Source organism: Pipistrellus hanaki, assembly GCF_964339955.1.
Source record: "Pipistrellus hanaki genome assembly, chromosome: 6".
NCBI lineage: Eukaryota > Metazoa > Chordata > Mammalia > Chiroptera > Vespertilionidae > Pipistrellus > Pipistrellus hanaki.
In genome coordinates this window covers 35,707,212-35,735,055 of record NC_140508.1, presented here as the reverse complement: position 1 = coordinate 35,735,055, position 27,844 = coordinate 35,707,212, and the positions used below count along the sequence as shown (strand labels likewise).

At 47.6% G+C, this 27,844-nt stretch overlaps 1 protein-coding gene and 1 long non-coding RNA gene across 2 annotated transcripts in view; one reads left to right on the top strand and one right to left on the bottom strand.

Annotated features, from left to right (window-relative positions):
- Window positions 1-27,844, top strand: part of LOC311624920 — a 203,220-nt gene that overhangs the window by 65,733 nt on the left and 109,643 nt on the right. The gene's annotated exons all lie outside the window — the stretch shown is intronic.
- The window catches only part of CHMP4B (charged multivesicular body protein 4B), a 44,635-nt gene continuing 27,875 nt past the window's right edge, over window positions 11,085-27,844 (bottom strand). The window contains exons 2-5 of the mRNA XM_084888588.1: window positions 17,639-17,816; window positions 14,656-14,770; window positions 13,572-13,698; window positions 11,085-11,956 (exon numbers count right to left, since the gene is read on the bottom strand). Coding sequence (XP_084744714.1) covers window positions 11,889-11,956; window positions 13,572-13,698; window positions 14,656-14,770; window positions 17,639-17,816 — 488 coding nt within the window. The 3' untranslated portion in view covers window positions 11,085-11,888. The remainder of the gene's footprint in view (window positions 11,957-13,571; window positions 13,699-14,655; window positions 14,771-17,638; window positions 17,817-27,844) is intronic.

Genomic DNA, 27,844 nt, shown 5'->3' with positions numbered 1-27,844 from the left:
AAACCTGGCCCGAGTGCCTTTCCAGTTCTTCAGAGCACTGCCCAGAGAACAGCTCTCAATGAGGATAAAGATTTGGTTGGTTGTAAAGTGAAAGTCAGGCCGGGGTTGGGCACAAGGCGGAGAGAAGGCATGATAAAGACACCGGCCAAAGACAGCCATCGTCCAGCCCAGGGACCTGAGCCAGTAGCTCCTATCACCCCAATGTTCCCCCAACAAGGGTGCCCCCCACAAACACACGGTGAGTGCTCGCTGTCTATGAGCCCGGTGCCAGGGGTAGGATACAAGCACGAACAAGACCACAAAGGCCCTGCTGTCAGCCAGAGACGGAACGTCCCAGACAGGGAGGGGCCCGAGGAACGGATGGTGAGGTGGCGGGAAGCCTGAGTGGGCAGAGCCCAGAGAAGACCCCTGGCCAGCCTGGCTGGTGGGGCTGGGGGGGAGTGGGGAGCAAGAGAGGCAGGCAGAGACAGCTGCCGGGAGAAGAGGTTGTAAAGAGGAAAGAGTGTGTGTGAAGATGCTCCTCAGCCATGCCCTGTGCCCCTGGGTGGGAACAGGCCTGCAATCCTCAGGGGGGCTCAACCCTGTGGCTCTGCCCCTCCTGCCCCTCAGCTCCTTGCTGCCCCTTGAGTTCTTGCCCCAGCAGACAGCTCTAGCGAGCCTCTTCCTCCCTTCAGGTCCACTTGACCACAGCCTCCTCCATGCAGCCCTCCCTGCCTACCCACATCTTGTCCGTCACAGAAAGGTGGGGAAACTGCCTGATCAGGCCCTGGAATGTGGCCCGAGATGCCTGTCTGCCCTTCAGGCGGACGGACCCCCTTCTCTGCCAGTGCCTCTCCTCTCCCACAGGGAGGGGGCAGTAACCCACTCCTCCCCTCGGGCCAACAATTTACAGCCCAATAGTTCTCTCTGGGTGTCTGCCTATGGGGACAGAACAAAGGGTTAAGGGCGGGCACAGAGAGCAGCTGGGATAACAGAATTTGCTGGACTGTCTTTTATAAGCCTTGAAGGGTGTATCTGGCGCCAATTTTGACTGCGCTCTTTAAAATTAGAATGTGGGGTATTTGATGCCTTTGCCAATAGCTTTGGCCTCAGTTGCCACAGCTGGGGCAACAGGAAATTGTTCCATGCCTCATACTGGTATGTGTACAAAACTGTTCATTTGCCCTATTAGCTATAATTATGAAAATCTGGAAACACCACAAATGCCTAACAGTAGGAGAGAACTATAAACTCCGTAAGAACAGGAACAACGTCTTTCTTATTCATTGTCATATCCCTAATGCCTAATGTGGCTCCTAGCACATAGTAGGTGCTCAGGAAACATTTGTGGAAGGAAGGAAGGAAGGAAGGAAGGAAGGAAGGAAGGAAGGAAGGAAGGAAGGAAGGGAGGGAGGGAGGGAGGGAAGAAGGAAGGAAGGGAGGGAAGAAGGGAGGAAGAAGAAGGAGGAAGGAGGAGGAAGGAGGGAGGGGAAAAAAGAAAGAATAAACTTTGAAAGGGTCTGAAGAACCTGAGAAAGCAAACCCTCTCCCCTTTAGCAGAGCTAAAGATGATGTACTTGGGGGGAGGGGGAGGCTGTTATTGTTCCTTTCTAAAGTTCCATCAAATTACTCCAAAATTCAATTCCCTCTTGAATGTTGTTTCTTTTTTCATTTTCATCATCTCCATCCTTTTAACGCTGGCTGTTGAATTTCACGTCGGGAGCAGCTGATTGAATTGTGGCTCTGGGGACCTGCAGCAGGCACTTTACACACTCGGAGCTCCACTCACGCAGCCACCACGCCAGCCCCCCTTCAGCTCCGGAGGAACCATCGCTTAGGAGAGCCGATTGTATTTCTTCAGCCAACAATGCCACACTCTAAAACACGGACTATGAAAACCAGAATTCTCCCTCACTAATATGTGTCCAATGAAAATATAAAATGCCTCATTAATGGGCAAAGGCTGACTGGAAAAATCCACACGCAGATCAAGTCCCAGAGCTGATGTCACCTGGGGCCCAAGCCTGGAAAAGGCTGGGAGCTCACCTAGCCAGGGGCCAAAAGGTTTGTTTCTGGTCAAGGGCACATACCTCATTGGCAGGCTCCTCCTGGGCCCCGGCATCAGCCTTGGTCCCTGGTCCCCGGCCGGGATCGTGCAAGAGGCAACCGATCGATGTTGGTTCACACCTAAGGAAGCCCCGCCAGCTCCAATGAGTTCCTCTCACATTGATATTTCTCTCCGGCTTTCCCTCTCTCTTCCACGCTCTCTGAAAATCAATGGAAAAATATCCTGGGGTGAGGATTAAAAATATAAATCTCTGGCTTCTCTTGGAAAATCAGAAGATCTGGCAACATGGGCTAGAAACTCCTGAGAACAACCATTGCTCGAAGCAGCTAAGAAGTCGTTTCTCCCTTAGACAGGGCATGTGCTGGCCCAATCACCACAGTCCCCGTGCCCCCTATCGCCCAGCAGAATGTGCGGCTAAGTGGCTCTATTGTCAGTTATCATTGCACCTGCGATGACTCCTATGTCCCACACCTCTTTCAGATAAAGGGAGTCTCTGAGAGTGCTTCAGGTGTAACAGAACATATATTATTGCAGATGCTGAGACAATTTCTTTGCCTTTAATATGCAAAACAAGGCAGCACTGTCTTCCCTCATTCACAAGGGCTTGCTGGCGATGGTTAGAGAACTCTAGAAAAAGAAAAGAGGAACACCTAGGGGAGCGAGATCAAACAGGGAGAGTGACGTGGGAAGTTGTCAGGGAAGAGACTTTTAAGGAGGGTGTGATCAGCAACATCTAATGCTAACAGGAAGTTGAGACACACAGGCATGAAGGGTCGGTGACATACAAGTACACACAAGGCCATACAGGAACATGTGTGTGCGCGCACAAAGAATACAATAAAGGGCTGTGCACATGTGAGCATATACACAGGCAGGCAGGAGGACACGTGCACTCAAGCACAAAGGTATCCGTGTCTGCACAGGCACAGGCACACGTGTGTTCACAGAGCCGCCCAGAACTGTGCATACTCCCGGAGATACATACTCACACCTAATGAAGCTCTGCCAGTTCCAAACCAGCAACTTGTAACTAAATAAATATGATAAACAACTCCCCTCCAGATGGCTCCACATGCACGCCCACTCCTCCCGCTGGGAGGGATGGCACATTCTATGCCAATAAATCCTCCTGTTTGAAAACATTTACCTTCTTAATTGGCCTGTTTATGGGTAAAATATGTTTCTGGGTAACACTCTGCCAGAAAGGGATTCTGAGAGGCCCGCCTACCTCAGAGCCAGGCCCTGGGTGCCAGGGAGGCACAGCTGGACCCACTCACGGAGAAAAGACACAAAGGGGGGCATCTCAGTGCTGCCAGGGCAGCGCCCCCCGTGGCTTCTCTTCCCCCGCTCCCCACCCCACTCCACTTCCTCCTTTGGGTCCACACCGCACACAGCACAGGCCAGTCCTCTGCTTCTCACTGTCACTTCTCTGGCAGCGTGCCTGCGAGGTGTGATGTCTAGAACCCCCGTGATGGGCTGAATGAAGGGGGGTCCCCACAAAAGGTATGTCCACATCCAAATCCCTGGAACCTGTGAATGTGGCCTTATCTGAAAATTAAATTAAATTAAGGGTCTTAAGATGATATCATCCTGGATTACCCACGTGGGCCCCACATCTAATGATGAGTGTCCTTACAGGAGACAGGAGCAGATGATGTGCAGGCAGAGCAGAGGTTGGAGAGTCCAAGCCAAGGAATGCCAAGGCCTGCCAGCAGAGAAGGCAAGGAGGGTTCTCCCTCACAGCCCTGCTGACATCTTGATTTTGGGCTTCTGTCCTGATCTGGGGGACAACAGGCTCCTATTACCTGAAGCCACTTCACTTGTGGTAAATTGCTGCAGCGGCCTCGGGCGGCTGACACACTCCCTCTTGGGGGGAGGAGGGGAGGGACGGGGGACAGTGACTGCACAGAGCTGGGACTCAGCTTATGTTTGCTCTTTACTCGGGCACCTCACCGGTTCGGACCGAGGTCCACAGGAGAGATGGAGAAGCTGAGGCCCCAAAAGGGGCAGGGTGGCCAGGACCGGTTTGGCTCAGTGGATAGAGCGTCAGCCTGCGGACTGAGGGGGTCCCAGGTTTGATTCCCATCAAGGACACATGCCCAGGTTGCAGGCTCAATCCCCAGTAGGGGGTGTGCAGGAGGCGGCTGGTTGATGTTTCTCTCTCATCGATGTTTCTAGCTCTCTAGCTCTCTCCCTTCCTCTCTGTAAAAAAATCAATAAAATATATATATATATATTTTTAAAAGGGGGCAGAGTGTCATCTAGTGGCCAGGAAGGGACCCGAACCTGGGACGCTGACCCTCCTTGCGCTACACCCGGCAGTTTCCTCACCAGGAGCAGCGCGGGCGAGATGCCCGCACAGGACAGCCCTGAGGCGAGGCGCCCCCTCACGAACCAGTTCAGGGATCCACGGAGGAAGGACGGAAAAGAGCCCCCTCATTGGCGCCGTTTTCCGCTAACAGAGGCCCGGGGGGTAAATCAGTAAGATCCCTCTCTGTGGGCGCTGGGACCACCCCTCTCCTTCCACAGGCCCCACCCCACAGGAGGTGCACCTACCTCTGTGCCCCGCTGAGGCGGGAGAGGGAACACACCTGCCATGAAGCGCTCCCAGAGCCACCACCAGAGCCCAGGAGCCATGGCTGACGGAGGCCTCTCCTCCCAGGAAAAGCCCCGGGCTGAGCCACCAGCCTTCTGCTGAGCTCCTGCCGGCTCAGCCGGCTTTTATAAGGGAGCATAGGTCTTTCAACCAATGGGCTGAGACATGCCCTGTCCAATCTGATCTGCACAGCTACAGCCTCATTTGCATCTTTTTTGGCCAATCAGAGCAGCTCTCTAATGACCAATCAGAACGTGTGATTCTCACCTGTCTAGATGTTATTTAGACCAATCAGAGTGTGCAAATTTGGATTCCTCACATTCATAAAAAGCGGACCCATTAGGAGCAGGGTGGGAACTTTCTCCACAAAAAAGCCGTCTCCCCATTGTCTCAGAGGTGTACACTTTCAGTTTCCACCACAGCCATTTCCCTGATTTGCAAACCGTTTAACTCAGTGGTCCTCGGCAAACTCATTCGTCAACAGAGCTGAGTATCAACAGTACAACGATTGAAATTTCTTTTGAGAGCCCAATTTTTTAAACTTAAACTTTTTCTAATGCCACTTCTTCGAAATAGACTCGCCCGGGCCATGGTATTTTGTGGAAGAGCCACATGTGATGGCTCGAGAGCCGCAGTTTGCCGACCACGAGTTTAACTGAATAAAGCGTCTTTCTTTTACTCACCCCAGATTGGGGACTCCTGTTGGCATCAGATTGGTGGCAGCAAACTTTTGTTGGCACCAGAGAGGAAGCCACGTACCACACCCCACAGCTGGATAGCTCCAGAGCAGGGATGCAAACTCAGAGCCAGAGCGGGGTCTCGAACTCAGATCTCTCTGCTCCAAAGGCCACGTGTTCATGCTGCCTCCCCGGTAAGAGCTGTGGTGCTTCCCGGGATCAGGAGATGTTGCCAGGCCACCAGAAGCAAGGGAGGCCCTGGTTTCTCTTTCAACGAAGGTAAAACGACGTGTTTTTTTATTATTCATGATAAAAAACTTATAGGAATCATAGTGGTGATACAGATTCCAGTAAAAACATAAATGTATGATTCCACCTCCATGCGGTGAAAAGTATACTGAAGTTCTTGGCCTGGGACCACCCTACTCTCCCACACGGAGGCCAAGCCCCGGGGGAGCGTCACCCACAGCGCTGCCCTCCTTTGCCCGCAGGGACCTTTAACAGGGACCTTCTGAACCAGCGTAATGGCCCTGGTACAGTGGGCGCACAGTGAAAAACGACTATTGCTCCTATTATTACCAATCTTGTTGTTACAATGGCCTCGCCTCCTGGCTGGGTTGCCTCCTCGCTGCGTTGCCCACTTTCTCAACCCTTTCCTCTCGTACCCCGTTTTTTCTCCCGCCCCCCACCTCCAAACCCCCTCCTCCTCCCAAGCTGTGACAGCAGCTGGGACCACCACATATCCATTCCCTACCACTGCTTCCCGGCGGGGACCCTGGCAGCCTAGCATCAGAGAACCCCAGCAAGGGGGTAAGGCCGGGAGACGGGGGCCAATTCTAAGAACTAGACACCCTCACCTCCACTCCTCCTCCTCTAGCCCATCCTTCCTGGAGCGCAGGCCACCAGGAAAAGCCTCCCTCTCCCGGTTGTTGCGACGAAGCGCAGGGTCTCACTGCCTGGGAGATGGCGCCACCTACAGACTCCTGGGAGCTCTGCGGCTTCGGCCCCTGAAACCAGGGAGGAGGAGGAAGAGAAGAACCACCCCCCAACTACCTCCCATAGGGGCCTGGGCCGGCTCCTGCACTGAACCAAACCCAGCATCACACTGTCTCCCGCTGCCCTGGGACCCTGAAGGAGCCTTTCCAAACGTGTTCGGTGGAACCCAAACCCTGGTCAAGATGTTTGGGAAACGCCCCTTGGAGATTGTCCGGGCATATTTGCCCCCAAAACCTGGCTTGAATTAACCCTCCAGTTCCCTAGCATGAACACTAAGGCCATGGGAAAGCTCCTTTTTCCGGGCCTGTTACCTCGTCTGCAGAATGGGGGAGAGGGTATTGCACTGGAGGAGTAGTCAAAGCTCAGGCGGGAGTCTCTGACTTCAATGAGAAAGAAAGTCACCTGGTAGCATGTTTAAAATGCCGTTTCCAGGGCCCAACCTCCCAACACATTCTGATCCGTACAGGAACCTGCAGGTTGAGCTAGTTTCTGAGAGATTCTGATGCAGATGTTCTGCCAACCCAGCATGAGAAATGCCAAAGGAACCGGACTCGGGGAGGCTAGAAAAGCAGGCAAGGGGCTTGCCAAATCATACCCGGAGTGTGGAAGCTGTGGCTCTATCCAGAGGGCAAAACAGGAGCTTTTACTTTTTAAATTTTGATTTATTTATTTTTATTCTTTTTTTTATTAATTTTTTTTACAGAGAGGAAGAGAGGGGGAGAGTTAGAAACATCAATGAGAGAGAATCATCGATCAGCTGCCTCTTGCACACCCCCTACTGGGGATGTGCCCGCAACCAAGGTACATGCCCTTGACCGGAATCAAACCTGGGACCTTTCAGTCCGCAGGCTGATGCTCTATCCACTGAGCTAAACCGGTTTCGGCTATTTTTATTCTTGATTGAAAGGGGGGAGAGAGAGAGAGAGAGAGAGAGAGAGAGAGAGAGAGAGAGAGAGAGAGAGATCAATTTCCATACCACTGATTCTTGTATGTGCCTGGGAGGGGATAGAAAGGGAATAGAACCCACAACCTTAGCATATCGGGACACTAACCAACTGAGCAACTGAGCTACTAGGCCACAGAATGGAGCTTTTATTTTGTTTAACATAATTTTAAAAATATGTTTATTTCAGAGAAGGGAGAGGGAGAGTTAGAAACACTGCCTCCTGCACAACCCCACACTGGGGATTGAGCCCACAACCTGGGCATATGCCCTGACTGGGAATCAAACCGTGACTACCTAGTTCATAGCTCCATGGCCCAACCACTGAGCCACACTGGCTGGGCAGAGGTAAATTTTTTAAATCCTTTGGAATATGAGAATACATTGGAATTTCTGATTACATTTATTGTTTATCCCAGCCTTTTAAAACCTCAAGGGATTGTGTATTATGTACACAATACATTGGTACAGTGGTATATATTTTTTGAGCACATAACATAATATATTTGGCCTGGACAACCACTTTTATTTTATTTTTTAAAATATATTTTATTGGTTCTTCACAGAGATGAAGGGAGAGGGAAAGTTAGAAACATCGATGAGAGAGAAACATCGATCAGCTGCCTTCTACACACCCTCCACTGGGGATATGCCCGCAACCAAGGTACATGCCCTTGACCGGAATAAAATCTGGGACCCTTCAGTCTGCAGGCCAACACTCTATCCACTGAGCCAAACCAGTTAGAGCTAAGTGCCTAGTCTTAGTAAATGCTCCCTTACAGTCTGTCATTCTTTTGGGACTGTTGCCACACACACACACACACACACACACACACACACACACACATAATTGATTTCAGAGACAAAGAGAAAGGGAGAGAAACATCGATGGAAAGGATCCTTGATTGGCTGCCTCCTGCACATGCTGCACTGGGTATAGAGCCTGCAACCCAGGCATGTGCCCTGACTAGGAATCCAACTGTGACATCCTGGTTCATAGGTCTGTCTATGCCCAACCACTGAGCCACACCCAGCCTGGCTGGGACTGTTGCTCATGTTGAAAACCAAAAAGTCCAGACAAGTAATGTCACTGTGAGCAGAACATTTTTGCTTCAGCCCAAGTCACCCTGTGGGAATGTGGACCCAGCATAGCCACAGCCTCATAGAATCTAGCCTGGGGCTGGTGCAGTCTGGGCCGCAGGTAACAAAGTTCTGTGCTTCTATCCCAGCTCCACTTGTCTCCGCTGAGTAAAGCCAGGAGGCAGTTTAGCCGGAAGAAAGGAAGCTATTTATTTTTTCTTTCTAAATTGATTTCAGAAAGGGAAAGGGAGACACATCAATGATGAGACAGAATCACCAGTCAGCTTTTTCCTGCACTCCCTCTACTGGGAATGAACCCGTAATCCGAGCAGGAGCCCTACCAGGAATCTTCCGGTTCATGGGTTAACACTCAACCCCTGAGCCACACCTGCCAGGCAGAAGGAAACTTTCTGCAGGGTTGGTACCCAGTGCACACAAGAGACCTAGATGGGGAAACAGGGTAGCTGAGTTCCTATCTTAGCTCTGCCTGTACTTGCTATAGGATTTGTAACACCTGGAACCTCAGTTTCCTCAAGTATAATTCACTTCATTAAATCCTTACCAAAAGTATTAACTCTGTGTCATTGTCCAGCTCAGACCCACAAGGGTGCCCAGAGTAATCCCCCAGGCCTTTGCACATACCATTAAAAGCTATCCTCCTGCCCTGGCCGATGTGCTCAGTGGTTAGAGCGCCAACTCAGCACCAAAGAATTGCAGGTTCAATTCCCAGGCAAGGACAAACACCAGGGTTGCAGGTTGGATCCCCATCTTGGATGGGGCCCTGTGGGAGGCAACCAATCCATGTGTCTCTCTCACGTTGATGTTTCTCTCTCTCTCTCTCTCTCTCTCTCTCTCTCTCTCTCTCTCTCTCTTTCCTCCCTCCTTTCCGCTCTCTCTAAAAATCAATGGAAAAAAGATCCTCAGGTGAGGATTAACAAACAAGAACAAAAACAACTATCCTCCTCTCTCTGTCTTTCCTGTCTTTTCCCTTCTTGAGTCCTGAGCACCTCTCAGTCTTGGATGAGACAGTGCTTCCTTCCCAAGCCCTCTGGGTCAGTCAGCCTTTACTCAATGGATTATTCTACATGATTCCCAGTGTGTGAAGGCAATGATGATGAAGGGGAAGATGACCAGAGCCTAGTTTTCCCACCAAACCATGAGCATTGTTAGAGCTGGTACAAAGGTGTCCAAAATACAGTTGTTGAATAGATGGCCTTCAGGAGACAAGAAATTCATTTGCTTAATCCTTCTGTCACTTATTAGCAGTGGAATCCAAAGCTTCTCTAAGCTTTGGCTTTCCCATCTAGCAAATGGAGTCCATAATCCGTGTTTCCCATCTCTATCTCAGAACTTTCTAAACCCTGCTGGGTGACCTTTCGAGCTAAATGAGACAGCATAGGGCATTAAACAGTGTGCCCAAATTCATGTTTACGTGGAAAAAAGGTCTTGGAAATAAGTGTCTTGGAAATAAGGTCTTTGTAGATGTAATTAAGGTGAGGGTCACGGATGAGGTCATATTACTTTAGGGTGGGCCCCAACAATGACAAGTGTCCTTATGAGACAGAAAAGGAAGTCCTCTAGACCCGTCACTCACACCTGGTTTAGAAACCCCTGAAGCAGCGGATGAGAAGAGCTTAATGTCCACCTCGCACACCAATGATGCCCAGGGACCACCAACTGCAAGCAGAGGAGGTAAAAGCTGGCAGCAAACATTGCTACTATCAATAGATTCTTCCTGAGGTGGCAGCCCTGGGAAAGGAACAATGAGGAACAGTGCATGTGCAACTTCACCGACAGGGCCCACCCCTTTTTTCACAGGTGAGAAAAAGAGATCCATGGTGGGGGCAAACTTGCCCCAGGGCACCCAGTGAGTGATGGTAGTGTTTAATTGTGAACTCTCAATTCTGCCAATTTGCATGCAGAATTAAAGATGAATATGCACTGTCCTGACTGGTTTGGCTCAGTGGCTAGAGTGTCAGCCTGTGGATTCAAGGGTCCCAGGCTCGATTCCAGTCAAGGGCATGTACCTTGGTTGCAGGCATATACCCAGTGGGGAGTGTGCAGGAGGCAGCTAATCAATGTTCTCTCTCATCAATGTTTCTAGCTCTTTATCCCTCTCCCTTCCTCTCTGTAAAAACACCAATAAAATATGTATTTTTTTAAAAAGATGAATATGCACAGATCCACTTTTATGAGGGAGAGGGTCCATAGCATTCATCAGATTCTCAAGGGAGTACAAGACTAAGGAAGAGTAGAGAGTGGAAGAGTCCAGGTCCAAGTCAATGGCAAGTCACCGCAGACCTGAGACTACAATTTGTGTCCTAGGTTCTCAATCACTGCCCTACACTTGTTCCTCATGAAAAAGGCCATTTTCTTCAATGCGCCTGATTAAAGAGCCTGGTTAGTAGGAACACCATGGTTTTCAACGGGTGAAGGCTGTTTTCCTGCTGGCATTGCCTATGGACACTGATGGAGAAGAACTGGGGAAAACTCTGGAGCTACAAAGAAGCAACTCACTCCTAACCTGTTCCCAGAGGCCCCTACGCAAGGTGAAGGCCACAGATGCATGGCTTTCAGAGCCTAAACACATTTCTAAAAAGATACATTCTGCTCTTTGGTTCAAACTGTTGATTTAGGTCATGCTCAAGTCTTATGTGTTTCCACAGGCTCCATTGGACCATGCTGGCCTGGAAAGGGTCAACTCCCAAAGCAAATGAGAGATTGATTGAACACAACGGCAAAGTATGAAAATTAATTGAGATATTTAATAGACAGTGCAAACCATAATTTCATCTGAATATAAATGTATGCACATGTTTCCAATGAGTTATCTATCAGTTATCACAAACAGCAACAAGGACCTTAGAGCTATGTTAGAAAAACATATAGCTGGAATTTAACTCTAACAATCTCACTTGTTCTCAAGAGAACATCATCCATTTCAAATCAGTGTCACAAATGTCAAAAGACCAGGGAAGTGGAAGTGAGGAGTGGGCTGAATAGAAAACACGGGGGCCAGTACACAGGTGATGGACAGAAATACAGCTCTTGAGGAAACCAAAATCAGATGCATTATTACAGCTAAGGACAAGGAAAAGCCTATGGCTTTTAAAAAACGACTTTTCTGCCAGTACCATACAAGTCTTACAAAGAGATGTACGACAAGTCAACTGAATTAAAAGGACAGAGGCTACATTTTTAGATCATTTCAACTGCAAATGGTCGACCCTTTCCATTGAGGTTCAGCAGTGGAGTTAGCGTAGTCCAGAAGCTCAATGTTGGATTTGCAAATACAGTTTATTTTACAGAAATTCAACATTATAAACAGCAGGCACCTCCCATCCCACCCACCCACCCTTAACCCCGCCCACCCCGCTGGGTACAGACCATGCTAGGCAGAGTGAGCAGTGATGCAGCCCTACTGCTTTGGAGGGAGATTCGAGAGCGATGGAACCTGCCTGCACCACGTCCTGCCTGCCCTGCACACGCAAACGCCTGCCCATTTGCAGGTCACCAGAGTCTGTCTGGGCCCAGCTTGCAATGGGCCAGTTAATTTAAGGTTCCAGCCCAGGTCTCCAATTCCTTCATGTCGTCGTCTTCCTCTTCCTTCTTCTTGGCTGTGTGACAAGAGAAAAGGCAAATGAGAAGGGCTAGCTGTAGTCCTCACAACTCATTCTGGCTGGGTGCCAGGACTGGGCCACACGGTGTCTGCAAAAACAGCCCTGCCCTTGCAGCCACCTCAGCTCCCAGCTATCAGCAGACTGCCTCTCTGCGCCTAAAAGCTGCAACGAAAAACTCCAGATAACCGGCACACTTCCCCCAGCACCTCCCTCCTACCAGCATCAGGGCCAGACAAAACAAGAATTCTACACTCAGAGTTAAGATTCAGGGGAGGCCTCAGTTCCAGAGCATCCAAGGTCAGGAAGAGAAGGAAAAACACCAGAAGAGATCAAATCCTTGCCACCTCCCTTTCTCCATCAAGTGTCTTGAAACACCTCTCCACACCTCTGGGCAACCTGCTGGACATTTGGACTCCTCTGCCCCTGTTCCAGCCCGCCCCCCCCCCCCCCCCCCGCCCCCGAACAGCTGACTCAGCTCGAAGGGCCATCTCCTCCTTGAAACGGGGAGAATGGGGTGTTACAGTCTGATCACACTCTGCTCCCCGGGCACTCTCTCGGCCAAGTCAAACTGCTTCCCCTTTTCTAGCTCTGTGCAGAATACTTCCACCCAGGGTAAAACAATGGGGGAGGGAAGGGGAAGGAGGAGCAGGCAGAGGAAATGAAGGTTTTATAAAACCAGGACTGTAAAAAAGCCACGCTATTTCCTTCCCACAGTGACGCCTCGAGGCTCCGGGCTTTTACAGGTGCGTACAGCACAGGATTCCAGACATGGAGCAAGAGCTGTCCTGGGATTAAACTCTCACACCTTCTCTCAGGCCTTATTTGGTGACACAGGAAAAATCATTCTGGGTTTTCAACGGGGGGTGACACCCTCCCACATCCCAAAGGGGACATCTGGCAATATCTGGAGATATTTTTGGTTGTCACAGTTTGGGAAGGGATGCTACTGGCATCTAGTGGATAGAAGAGGCCAGAGATAGACCTGGAGACCATTATGCTAAGCGAAATAAACCAGTTGGAGAAAGATAAATATGACATGATGTCACTCATTTTTGAAATATAATGAACAGCATAAACTGATGAACAAAAATAGATCCAGAGACAGGGAAACAGGGAATCATCAAACCTCAGAGGGAAGGGGGAGAGAGCTGGGGGTAGTAATAGATCAACCGAAGACCTGTCTGTATACATGCGTATGATAACCAATGGACACAGACACTGGGACACTGGACGCTTGTCCTGTGGGGGGGGGGGGGGGGGGAGGGGTGTCTGGGAAGGGGTAGATGGGGGAAAAAGCAGACATATGTAATTCTTCAAACAATAAAATAATTACTTATGAATAAAAAAAAGAAGAGGCCAGGGATGCTGTTCAACATGCACAGTGTGCAGGAGAGGCCTCCACCCAGCCCCAGCCCTAAGGACAATCTGGCTAAGTCAGCAATGCCACGGATAAGAAACCCTGTTCTAGAGAGAAACTAGGATAGGACACTTGTCTCGGGGCCATCACAACAGATCCCACCTGGTTCTCAACTCTGGGCAACGCTAGACCTAAACTCAAACCAAGTGATCATGGGGCATCAGGGGTGTGGGACTCCGGGTAAGAGGCACTCACTGGGTTTTGATGGTAGAGCTATAGAGGGAACATTTGGTAGAGGAACTGCTTCAGGTCCACTGATTTCCAGCAAATTCTTGTCTAGTTCCTCCTGTTCTAGTTCTTCTAATTCTGCCATGAGTTCATCCTGGTAAAAAGAAATACAAGAATGAGAGAGATACCCTGGGGAATCCCAGCCTCCTCAGCAGTACCCTTTGCCTGATGGCTGAGGGGACACACACCCCTTCTGAGAAGGTCAGAGAAGAGATGAACTCCAGGTCCACACTCTGTGACTCAATTATCCTGAATTCGCTTCTACTGGTGAACATAATACACAATCGAGCAATACTGATGTCTATGTCTGTGTCTGCACTAGGCTGTGCGCATCTTGAGAAAATGGATTGTATCTTTTCATCCTATTTCTTTATCTCAGCACTGGGAGCACTAGTGAATGTGCATGAATGTTTGCTGGATTGGAATAAACTTGCCTAGTCCATCAAACTCCGACTGGAAAACATGAAAACCCTGGTACTGGCAACCACGGGTAGGAGCCACAGGCCGTTCAGCCAGCTGCACCATGGGAATCAGACGGCACAAAGACCCAGGTGCAGTGGAGAGGGCCTGACCCTCAGTGGACTCAAATCTAAGGCAGAATGAAGTACCTTCAACAGAGTCTATTACTGTATTTCAAAAATCAATTTCTTTTTTGGTGACCCAATCATGGTTTAAAAATCTAAGAGACTCAGAGTCCTACTTGCTATAGCAGAAACCGGTAAGTGACCAAGTTCCAGACCGATTCCCTCGGGACTCAGCTGTGCAGGTAACTACTTGTGGAAACCAATTATTGGCCTAAAGCCCATTGTGGGGTCCCAACAAAGGTTCCTTCACTTCACCTAACCTTCTACCCCAAACAGCGAAAGCGTCCCTCAAATTTGAGAATTAGGCAGGGTTAATACCATGCCCTGTTTATGCAAATCTTTGGAGGGATAAGAACTGGTGATTTCGAAACCACATTCTGCCTCTGAGAGAGCCTTCCTTCACTAGCACATCAAAGGGCAGCCGGTGTCATTTGTAAAGCTTGTGTGATCTGCATGAAAACACTCACCTCATCAAACTCTTCTCCAAACCCTACAGGTTTGGAAATCGCTGTTGAAATCTCCTCTGCAAGTTCTTGCTGGTCAGCAATGTCCTGCATTAACTCATCAACTTTATCGATGTCCCTGTAAATGAAATGGACAGATGTCATATTAACCATCCGTCTGTGAAGAAAGAGTCTGTGAGGCAGGAATAGAAACTCTGCTCTACCCATCTGCTTCCCAGCTCCACCCCCTACACTTACTCTCTGCAAGGAATTACTCTTTGTCTTTATTCTCTTCCACTAGCCCTTTAAAATAGAGAACCACAGAATCAAGAGGATGGAAGTGTCCTTAGATATCAACCCAATCCAACACCCTAAGGAAATGAGGTTTAGCAAAGCTAGGGCTACAGTCATTGACTCTCATGCAAACTAGTAAACGTGTCAGATGAGACCACAGGACTTTAACTGCTGGGCCAATAGCTCTTCTTCAAGCTCAAAGGAAATTCTTGAACAGGGTCTATTATGGGGGAATGGGCTCTTAGTGGTAATGTGTTATAGTGGAAGCAACAAATCATAAAGTCACAAAATCAAAATGAGCCATGCCACTTGACAGGTCCTTCCCATCTACTCAAATATATGTGTGGTCCTCTACTAGACTCCAAAGAAAGGCAAACAGGCAGAGTTATTTTCGATACTAGAAGCCCAGTGCACAAAATTCATGCACGGCGGGGGGAGAAAAGGGTGTTGAGGGGGCTATCCCTCAGCCCAGCCTGCCCCACCCAACTGCCCTCCCTGCAGTCCTGGTCTCCCCCAACTGCCCTTCTCTTCAGGCCTGGTCCCCCCACCCCCAACTTCCCTCCCCTGCAGGCCTGAGTCCCCCCACAACTGCACTCCCTTGCTGGTCTGGTCTCCCCCAACTGCCCTCCTCTGCCAGCCTGGTTACCCCCAACTGCCCTCCCCTGCAGGCCATCTTGTGGCGGCCATCTTTGACCACATGGGGACGGTCATCTTGTGTCTTGGAGTGATGGTCAATTTGCATAATATTCTTTTATTAGATAGGATACTATTTTTTTTTAAATATATTTTTTATTGATTTTTTACAGAGAGGAAGGGGGAGAGAGAGAGAGTTAGAAACATTGATGAGAGAGAAACATCGACCAGCTGCCTCTTGCACACCCCCTACTGGGGATGTGCCCGCAACCAACGTACATGCCCCTGACCAGAATCGAATCTGGGACCTTTCAGTCCACAGACTGTCGCTCTACCACTGAGCCAAACCGGTTTCGGCAGGATACTGTCTATCTTAATCATATAAACATATAATTAACATAGTATATATACATATACTTCAGAGTATGCACAGTATTTACTGAGCTGGGCTCTGCACTAGCCATCCAGGAGAATACAGGAATGAAGCAGACATGGACCACACTCAGGAAGCTCAGTCCAATGAACATCCCCCCTGAGGTAACACCTCACTCATCTGAAAGCTACTTTTCCTGCAGTCCCACATTTCTAGAGCAAAGACCAGCAAACTTTTCCTGTAATGGGCCAAATAGTAAATTTTAGAATTTGTGGGCCATTTGATCTCTGTGGCAAATACTCAACCCTGCATAGCACACAAAAAAAGCCACAGACAGTATGTAAATTAATGGGCACAACTGTTGTTTCAATAAAATAGGTAACAGGCCCATAGGCTACATTTTGCCAATCCCTATTCTATATCATGGCTGAGTAACCAAAGGGAAGCAAAATGGGGTTCTAAGCACCCCAATATAAGCTACCAAGTTCAAGCACTAAAACAACTGCAACAATTTTGTTCGTGGGAGAGGCCCTCATTTGAAACCTACTGCTACCCTTGCCTTTAATTATGATTGTAACAAGTTTGGTTATCTAGTTTCTTAGGCCAAAGTATATGAGGAGTAGCCACCTAAAGGAGGGGCTGCTAAACCAAGAACACAATCAAGCCGAAACCGGTTTGGCTCAGTGGATAGAGCATCGGTCTGTGGACAGAAAGGTCCCAGGTTCGATTCTGGTCAAGGGCATGTACACTGGTTGCGGGCACATCCCCCTTGGGGGGTGTGCAGGAGGCAGCTGGTTGATGTTTCTCTCTCATCGATATTTCTAGCTCTCTATCCCTCTCCCTTCCTCTCTGTGAAAAATCAATAAAAATAATATTAAAAAAAAGGAAGAAAGAAAGAAAGAAAGAAAGAAAGAAAGAAAGAAAGAAAGAAAAAGAAAGAAAGAACACTATCAATATGAGAGCCAAAGCCTGAAAGCAAGGGGGAGGCAGAAACTTCCATCAAAAGCATTCATAAGGCCTAGCTGGTTTTGTTCAGTGGATAGAGCACCAGACTGTGGACTGAAGGGTCCTGGGTTCGATTCCAGGCCAGGGCACATGCCTGGGTTGCAGGCTCAAGCCCCAGTAGGAGTGTGCAGAAGGCAGCCAATCAATGATTCTCTCTCATCACTGATGTTTCTATCTCTCTCTCCCTCTCCGTTCCTCTCTGAAATCAATAAAAATATTTTTTAAAAAGAAAAAGCATTCATAAAAATAGAGAGATCCAATGCCCTCGGATGTACCTGCAGGGCCCCTGGTAGCAGCAGGAAATAGTCACAAACATTGGTTCGAATCCCAGTTCTATTCAAGTTCATACATAACGCAGGGCAAAGCACCTGCCCTCTCTGGGACATGACTTCCCCACCTTGATAATCAGAGGCCTGGGTGAGAAGACCTTCTAAGAACCTTTCCAGCTTGAAACTCTGCTCATCACAATAACTCTGAATTACTCAGAAAATACTGCTTCACTCCGTGAGATCTGCTTCCAAAGGCAGCAAGGTACATGATTCATTTTAGAAGGAGTTTCAAAAAGAATGCAAATTAAAACAAACTAGGGTGTTTGAATGGATAAATCAAGGGGACTGCCAAGGCCATGGCCTGAGGTCTAGGCATTCCAGGGCCAGCACTGCCCTGCCACACGAGTGCCCCCACTAGCCAGTGGCCACGTACATGTTGTCGTGTGCAGCTTTCATAGCCTTGGCAGCATAGCCCATGTTCTTGAGCACCTCCGTGTTGGTGTTGGCATTTTCCAGGGCCTCTCGCTGGAACTCGATGGTTGATAGTGTGCCGTCAATCTGTGCCAGCTGCTTTTCATACCTCTTCTTGCGCTTCAGTGCCTGGAGGGCTGCTGCATGGGGAGAAAACACGAGTTTCAGAAAATCTAGACATGAGGTAATATTCTGGAATTCATCTGAGTCTTCTCTAATTTTTTTAAAATATTTTTTTAATTGATTTCAGAGAAGAAGGGAGAGGGAGAGAGAGAGAGAAACATCAATGATGAGAGAGAATCACTGACTGGCTGCCTCCTGCACTCTCCCTACTGGGGATTGAGCCCACAACCCAGGCATGTGTGTGCCCTTGACTGGATTCAAACCTGGGGCCCTTCAATCTGCAGGCCGACACTATCCACTGAACCATACCGGCTAGTATGGTTCTCTCTAATTTTTTAATTATTATTATGATTTATTTTTAAAAAAATATATATTTTATTAATTTTTTCAGAGAGGAAGAGAGAGGGATAGAGAGTTAGAAACATCGATGAGAGAGAAACATCGATCAGCTGCCTCTTGCACACTCCCCACCACTGGAGATGTGCCTGCAACCAAGGTATCAAACCCGGGACCTTTCAGTCCGTAGGCGGATGCTCTATCACTGAGCCAAACCGGTTACGGTTCTAAATTTTTTTTTTTTTATTAATAGTATGTTTTTATTGATTTGAGAGAGAGAGAGAAAGGGAAACGCTGATCAGCTGCCTTCTTCACACCCACTACTGAGAATTGAGCCCGTTACCAGGGCATGTGCCCTGACTAGGAATTGAACCAATGACCTCACTCAGCCAACTGAGCCACAATGGCCAGGACTCCTCTCTCTAATTTTAATGGGTGTACCTCAGTTGTTGTTTCCACTATAACACAAAGAACACATTCAGTTTTCTGAGAAACTATACAAAATTCATGTACAATCAAGCATACAAGCAAAAGTTCACATTCTCTGATAGCACCACACACACACATACACACACACACACACACACACACACACACACATCAAATCATAAGGAGGCATTCAGAGAAAGAATACACTTTGAGGTCAAACTACGTTAGGTTCGAAACCCAATTCACAGACTTAGGTGAGCTATTTAGCTTCCCAAATAGGTTTACTATGAGGAATAAATGAGAGAACATAGCATAACATTAAACACACACACAAAAAAAAACCCAACAGCTCTAATTATGATAAGGCAATTTTAAGGTATCATTTTATGTCAACTAAATTACAAAAACAGTAAATAATGACTATACCTAGTGATGGATCAGTTAGGGTTAAAATGCTATCTCACTGTACATAGCTGACAACTGTAACTTGTTATAATGCTTTTGAAAAGTAACATGGCAATACACAGCACCAGCCATAATGACATTCCTGTCCTCTGACTCAGTAACTTCCTTCTGGAAATATATTCAACAAAAACAGAAAGCCCCATGACTGAAGATGGTTACTATAGCATTCTCTATCATAGAAAGCACAACAGAATAAAGACAGAACTCCCTGCCAGGGACAAATCTACAGTGTGACCATTTAGTCAAGTCAATGTCATCACCTATCTTGTATTCTGGCATGTTAAGGCTACAGAGATAATTTTGTTTTAAGTCAGAGTCAGGATAGGCAATTTAATCATGGTGAATTTGTGGCTAAGCAGGGGCCTAGACCACATTTCCCTACTCAAAACCCAGGCTTCCTCCCTTAGTGTCCAATTCCCTCTTTACAATGAAAATGGTCTTTAGCACACATCTTAGATGGGCACAAAGCCAGAGAGGAGGCTCAGCACAGACTCAGGAAGAATAAATGCGCTGGGTTGGGAAGGCTGCCCAGCCCCTGCCTTGGCCTGGACAGCACTGGCCACACATATGCACCCAAGCACGCATGCTCCTCGTGCCTAGGGGTTCAGGCTGGAGTCATCTCCTGTAGTCAATCATTTCCTCCATGTGTCACATGAATAGATTCCATGCTCCTTCCACTCACACTCCTTGTTAGCCTAGGATTGTGTCCTAAAAACCAGTTGCCAGTCCTAGCTGATTTGGCTCAGTGGATAGAGCGTCAGTCTGAGGACCAAAAAGTCCCAGGTTTCATTCTGGTCAAGGGCACATGCCTGGGTTGCGGGCACGGTCCACCGTGAAGGAGGCACACATCAAAACACATCATAATTAAAATGCCAAGGGTTGCCGAAACCGGTTTGGCTCAATGGATAGAGCGTCGGCTTGGGGAATGAAGGGACCCGGGTTTGATTCTGGTCAAGGGCATGTACCTTGGTTGCGGGCACATCCCCAGTAGTGGGTGTGCAAGAGGCAGCTGTTCGATGACTCTCATCGATGTTTCTAGCTCTCTATCTCTCTCCCTTCCTCTCTTTACAAAATAAATAAAATATATTTTAAAAATAAATAAATAAAATGCCAAGGGTTAAAGACAAAGGGAGAATCTTTTTTTTAAATATATATATATATATATATATATATATATTTTTTTTTTTTTTAAATATATTTTATTGATTTTATACAGAGAGGAAGGGGGAGAGAGAGAGAGTTAGAAACATCGATGAGAGAAAGTCATCGATCAGCTGCCTCTTGCACACCCCCTACTGGGGATATGCCCGCAACCAAGGTACATGCCCTTGACCGGAATCGAACCCGAGACCTTTCAGTCCCCAAGCCGACGCTCTATCCATTGAGCCAAACCGGTCCCGGCGACAAAGGGAGAATCTTAAAAGCAGCAAGAGAAAAGCAGTTGGTTATCTACAAGGGAATGGCCATGGGACTGTCACCTGAGTTCTCAATATAAACTTTGCAGTCCAGAGGGGAGTGGAAAGACCATTCCAAGTGATGAATAGCAAGGACCTACAACCAAGATTACTCTGCCCAGCAAAACTCTCATTTAGAACTGAAAGTCAGATAAAGAGCTTCACAGACAAGAAAAAGCTAAAGGAATTCATCACCACCAAACCAGTATTACATGACATGTTAAAGCATCTTCTTGAATAAGAGGGGGAGGAGGAGAAAAAAAAGATTAAAAATTTAAATAATAAAATGACAATAAATACATATCTATTCTAAAAAAATCAAAATAAACAAGGAATCTAACAAGCAAAGTAAACTGATTAATAAAATAGAACCAGAAGCATGGAAACATGGAATAGACTAAAGAATCTCAGAGAGAGGGGGAAAGCAAAGAGATTAACCAAAGAACTTATATGCATATATGCATTACTTATGAGGAAACTGAGGCTCAGAGGTCATTAACTCAGGTCACCGGGTGATAAATAAGCAGAACCTCAGTTTCCTCATCTGCCACACAGGGTGATTATTTCTACCTTAGAGGTTGTTGTGAGGTGCGGATATAGCACGGCCCTCCATTGTTCCCCCTTTGCACCCGTAGAATTCACAGTCTCTTCCCCTCCGAGCAGTGAACTCTCCAGGATGGTGTCTGGCAGGGATAGTTGATTTGTTTACCCTAATCTAACTTCTGTGTGCATTTCTCAAGTAACTGAGAACTCCTAAGAGAAAGGGTACAAATTTTAATTTTCCTCCTCCATACATGGTTTGAGTAAAGTAACCTTAAAATTAGACATGGCATCAGCATTTGGGCTGCAGAATATGTGCAAACATATTCACAGCACTGGAACTACATCTGTATCTTACAATATTCCTCCATTCCAGCCTTATTTCTAACCAACAAAATCTGCTTCTACATGTAGCCAAAGTCTAAAGAGTCAAGCCCAATATGTTATATAAATATTTGCTGGCTCTTAGTTTCTTGCCCTGTACTTCTCCAAATTCCTGATGGCTGATTAAAACAAAAAGTACTATTGTCATCACAAGAAAATAAATCAATCACTATGAGGTGATGGATGTTAACTTATTGTAGTAATCATGTTATAATCCTATATAATAAAAGCATAGATGGTGTTGCGCGATGTCGTCAGAAGGTGGCCACCCCACGTTGTCACAAGATGGTCACCACAAGATGACCGCCCCCACATTATCACAATGTGGCCACCACAAGATGGCCAGCAGGGGAGGGCAATTGGGGCGAGATCAGGCCAGCAGAAGGCAGTTGGGGCAATAAGGCCGGCAGGGGAGGGCAGTTGAGGGCGTTTGGGCTGGTAGGGGAACAGTTAGGCATCAATTAGGCCGGGAGGGGATCGATTAGGGGGTGATCAGGCAGCTGAGCAATTAGGAGCCAGCAGTCCCAGAATGTGAGAGGGATGTCCAACTGCCAGTTAGGCCCAGCAGTCAGAGATCCCCCAAGAGGCCCCAGATTGGAGAGGGTGCAGGCCAGGCTGAGGGACATCCCCCCACGCATGAATTTTGTGCAATGGGCCTCTAGTCATAATAATAAAAAGCCAAGAAGTGTCACAACCAAATGGTCACCAGGAGGTGCATGGAGCACCTCTCAGCCATAACAACCAGTTGCTATGATGCCCACTGTGGCCAGCGACTGGCCTGATCAGGAGGTGGGGTCGGCGGCCAACCTCGAGGCCCCTCCCTGCTGCTGACCTGCCCCTGCTTGGACTCTCCCACCCCGATCAAGAGCCAGGCCTGCCAGCCAAACAACTTCTTCCTTCCCCCTACCCCGCCAGTCGTGCCCCCATCAGCCCACCCCTGAACGATAGGCCTGCAGCTCCTACCCTTGGCTGCACACCCCTAATCACAGCCCACCACCTTAAGGCGTGGGGCTGGGCAACCAACCTCCTGCAGCCCCTCCCCACAGTCAGTCACACCCCCAATGGGCCCCCACCACCCTGATCAGCCCGCAGCCCCTCCCTCCGGCTGGCCATGCCCATGATGGGCCCCCACCATCCTGATTGGCCCGCAGCCCAATAGGAGGCAGATATGACTAACCAATCTTCTGCAGCCCCTCCCTCTACCTGGCCCCACCCCAGGTTGGCCCCCCACCCTGATCAGGGGCAGGGCCAACTGGCCAACCACCCATGGCCCCTCCCCCAGACAGCTGGCCCCCAATCAACACCCCCATCCAACCCATTCAGGGGTGGGGCCAGCTGGCCCACCACCCACAGCCCCTCCCCATGGCCAGCCTCAACCCCAATTGGCCCCCCAGCCCTAATCAGGGATAGGGCCTGCCGGCCAATTGCCTGCAGCCCTTTCCCCCAGCCGGCCCTGCCCCATCCAGGCAGGCCAGGTGGCCAACCTCCCGCCATCTCCTCCTCCTGCAGGCAGAGCCCTGATCCGCCCTGATTGAGGCCTGGCCGGCTGGACCCCACCCGTGGGCCTCTAGTCTATCTATAAAAAACCCTAATATGCAAATAGACTGAACGGCAGAACAACTGAACAACCGGTCACTATGATGTGCACTGACCACCAGGGGGCACTGGCTGCAGCGGGATGATGGAGCAGGTGACTGGGGGCACCAGACCAAAGAAGGGTGCCAGTTGCTGTCATCAGAGCAAGCCTCAAGTAGTTACTGAAAATTCTTTGCTCTCTTGTGAAGCTGTCCCGCCAGATGCTCACACCTGCTGCCAGTGCCTGCACCTGCTGCTGGCGCTGGCCTTAGTCACACCTCAGGGCTTCTCCACCTCCCCCTGCTCCTGAGGAGCAACTGGGGCAGCAGCCGCCACTTGCACCCACTGACGGCACTGGCCCCGCTCACTGCATGACATCAGTGGATGTGAGTGGGGCCAGCACTGCCAGCGTGTGGGAGTGGTGGTGGCAGGAGCGGGGCTGCTGGCAGACAGGGGACTGGGGGCTGTGGCGGGAGGAGCCAGGCAGGGGTGTGGAGGATGGGTGGAGACCCGACCCTGTGCCCACTGCAGCCTCGCACCCCACAATTCCTTTCAAGGTGCATGAATTCATGCACTAGTTACTATATATCAATAGTACTAGTGACTAGTACTATTGATATATATATATGTATATCAAATCAATATGTTATACACCTAAAACTAACACAATGTCAATTATATCTCAATAAAACTGAGAGGAATGGAAAAAATAACCCAAGTACTGAGTTAATAAGGAGTGCATATAAACCAAATATTCAAAGAAGGGGCATACAAAGAGATCCCTTTTCTGCCAAAGAATTTCAGTGTCATTCATAAGCACAATGGCTTTAACAACTGAAATCTAAACAAGACCAATAGAAGTTTAAAAGGTTGCTTTTAGATGGGAAAAAAATAGTCTTCAGAATCTCCATATTTAATTATACCTTTGCTGGTTCCAAGAGAATAATTACAGAATCTAATAACCAGCTTTTTTGGCTCTGAAAGATAAAGCAAAAACAACTCCAACCATGTCAAAATAAACATTTGGTCTCCAGACAGTTGCTTCATTAGACACTTTGAACAGCTACTTGAAGAAAAAATACAGAAGAGATACCCTAAAAAGCAGAGAGACCAGTGGAAAAGACATTCACCCAATACCAGAAACTCCTTCTGCCAAAGCATCTGTTAGTAACTGTACAGAAACCATTTTCAGAGAACACACCAGTTCACTACAACAAGTTAGGGTGTTCCTTTCTTCCAGGCCCATGGCCCGCAAACAGCGGCTCGCGAGCCACATGCAGCCCTTTGGCCCCTTGAGTGTGGCTCTTCCACAAAATACCACGGCCTGGGCGAGTCTATTTTGAAGAAGTGGCATTAAAAGAAGTATAAGTTTAAAAAAATTTGGCTCTCAAAAAAGAAATTTCAATCATTGTACTGTTGATATTTGGCTCTGTTGACTAATGAGTTTGCCGATCACTGCTCTAGGCAAAGACAGACTTGACTTCTCTTTGAAGGGTTTCTGAGAAGTGTCAGTTTGCTTGCCCCGATTTGGGGCAATTAGTATAGGATCATTAGCCCAAAGTATCTCAATAGATGCTAAGAAGTCATAACTTTACACTCATTACTTGTATACAGAGAGATCTGGGCATTGGTGGAAAGGAAGGTCCGGTAATACCATACGCTTTCACTAACTGAATGATGGTGTCTTGTTCTTTCAAAGACCCAAGGTTCTACATCTGAATTCATCTAGCAAAAGGCATAAGAGCTGAGAGGGAAGGAAGAGAGTGTTGCTTCTTTCTCAGTCTCAGCATGAACTACACAGCAAACATGAACATACACACAAATGTAACATTAAGTGAGAATTCTGAAGAACCTTCAGCAGCCCGGTCACGGCAGGGTTTCTGGCACACAGGGTGCTGAGTAAAGCTGAGGGAATAAGCATTCAGATTCTCGTTTCTCATTATGCCCATAAGTAAACCTAAGATATTCCGGGTACTATGTCTCAGGGTACTCAGGTGGGTCCAGTTCTTCAGCCATATTGGAAAACCTCTTAATTCATGAGATTGGAGAATTCAGAAGGGTCTTGTCTCAATAGTAGGGTCTAGCCCTATCTATAATAATAAAAGCGTAATATGCTAATTAGACCAGACATCCTTCTGGATGAAGCCACAGTAGCAGGAGCAGAGGCAGCCGCCATTGCGGCAGGGGCTGAGCCCCTTGCATGAGTTTCAGGCACTGGGCCTCTAGTCCTATCCTATGTAATAAAAGCCTAGTCCTAACCGGTTTGGCTTGGTGGATAGAGCATCGGCCCGTGGACTGAAGGGCCCCAGGTTCAATTCCAGTCAAGAGGATGTACTTTGGTTGCAGGCACATCCCCATTAGGGGTGTGTAGGAGACAGCTGATTGATGTTTCTCTGTCATCAATGTTTCTAACTTTCTATTCCTCTCCATTCCTCTCTGTAAAAAAAAATCAATAAAATATAAATTTTTTTAAATTAAAAATAAATAAAAGCCTAATATGCTAAGTGTCCAGTCATCCGATCATCTGTTCAACCAATCAAAGCATAATATGCTAATGATATGCAAAGGTCATTCAACTGCTTGCTATGATGTGCACTGACCACCAAGGGGTAGGTGCTCTGACCGGTAGGTTAGCTTGCTGCTGGGGTCCAACTGATCAGGACTGAGCAAGATGGGCTGGACACACCCTAGAGCCCTTCTGTGGTCCCTCCCCGGCCCCAATCATGTACCAGTGAGGTCTCTCAGCTTTGCCTGTGCCCTCTAGCAATCTGGGACCCCTCGGAGAATGTTGGAGAGCTGATTTCGGCCTGATCCCACAGGTCAGGCCAAGGAACCCCACTGGTGCACAAATTCGTGCACCAGGGATCTAGTATTAAACATTGACCTGGGTCCACCTAACAAATCTTAACCTGCTAACCGGGGAGTTCCCTTTTCAATTACGCAACCTGTAACGGGCACGTACTCTTTCACTAGGACTTGTCAGTATGTCACGCCCAGAGGACGTAATTTCATATTTTTTTTTTAATTTATACTTAATTAAAATAAATGAAATATATATTTTTTGTTTATTTATATATAAAGCACAAAGGAAAATACAAAATTACAAACAAATAGAAAAGAATACCAACAAAAAAATGGAAACATCGGATTAAAAAATTATAAATTTTACAAACAATTATAAAGATTACAAAAAATATATACCGTCCCTCTCAGGGCACAACATAGATTTCAAGGACGTATTCGTACGTCCTACCCGTTCCCAATATTGTTTACGTTTGACGTATTTATAGGTCCCGCTCGGTTAACAGGTTAAAAACAAGACCAAAAAGGACAAACCATTACAGAGGAAATAAACTATTCCCAAACAAAGCTTGAGTTTATAGAAATATAGAAATTCCCAGTACCCAACAAGGTAAATTTTACATTCAACACCCAATCAAAAGTTACCATGCGAAGAAGCGGGTAAATACTATCTGCAACACAAAGAAAAATCAAATCAAATCCAAGGAACCCAGAACTAATATAGATAGTTAGCAATGTGCTCTGGAAGCCAGGACAAAAATGATACACTCCCAAGGTTGAAGGAATTCACTAATCATCAGAGAGGACAATGTGATCTGATGACAGAGGTAACAACAGGGCACTCTGGGAGCTTAGAGGAAGAGAACGTAACCTTTGGAGCCATCACATATTTAAAGGATGATAAAAGATAGGAAAGAGGGATATATCCAACGCAGGAGGAAAAGAGAGGCATGAAAAAATGGGGGAGGGACAAGGAACGATAAAAAGTTCCAGAAAGAAACTCAAGGCCAGTCTTCTATGTCTTGTTAAAGAACTGTCGGACTTGATCCCAGGATTAGAGGAAAGCTATTGAAAGATGAAAGATGAAGCAAAAACATGATCAGAAAGATCCCTCTGGCTGCTATGGGGAGAAAGGACTGGCAACCACTGTACTAATCCACGGGGTTTGAATTTCAAGGGCCTGAACTAAGGCCAGAGCAGAGGCTCTCACAGGAGAGGATCGACTTGAGAGACGCTAGAAGACTCCATGGGCCTGTAAACCTGTTTGAATATGGAGGGTAAAGAAATGGAGAAGCAGTCAAAAACAAAGTACAGGTTCCCGGCAGGAGAACCTGGATGGCTGAGATGCCATTTCTCTGAGAGTCTAGTGACTTAGAGGACAGAAGCTGGGTCAGGAAAGGAAACCATTTCCACCAGGTCTTTCTGTGAGGCTCTGAACTTCAACATTTAGATCAGTACTTGAAATCTGAAGTAACATTTTCTAAATCCATATGATCAAGATAGAAAAGTTCAGGAATTTCTGAGTGGTTCAAATCTAAATATTTCTTATTAAAATGTAAAGAGCACAGGATTCAAAGGTAACCTAACCGTTACCATTTATGTATGTATGTGTCAGGAGAACATCTATCGATAGTACATGTCTGTAATTTACAGACACTATCTCTGGGCCTTATAATTTGTTATTCTGGGAGAAACCCTGAATGGCTAGAGCAGGGAAGTAGCTTTGCAAATTATCTTCCCCATCCCTAGATATGAAAAGGCGGTTACAGTTAAAATAGCAAACATTTACTTAGAACAGTTTAACTATGCCTGGCACGGCTGTGGCCTGGTGCCACCAGTGGATTAAAGGCATTGATTGTGCTCTTCTCCCCAATCTCCCAACACGCCAGGTCGGTGGCTGGATGCTCTTAGCTGGGCTTATTGGGGGTGACTGGGTCCTTGGCTTCCATTCCCAGGCTGGGATGAAATGGTTCTTTTCTGATTGGCTTTTCTTCCTCCACTTCCAACCGAACCCACACCAACAAGAGCCCCCTTCTGCCTGAGCAAGCATGAAAACACCC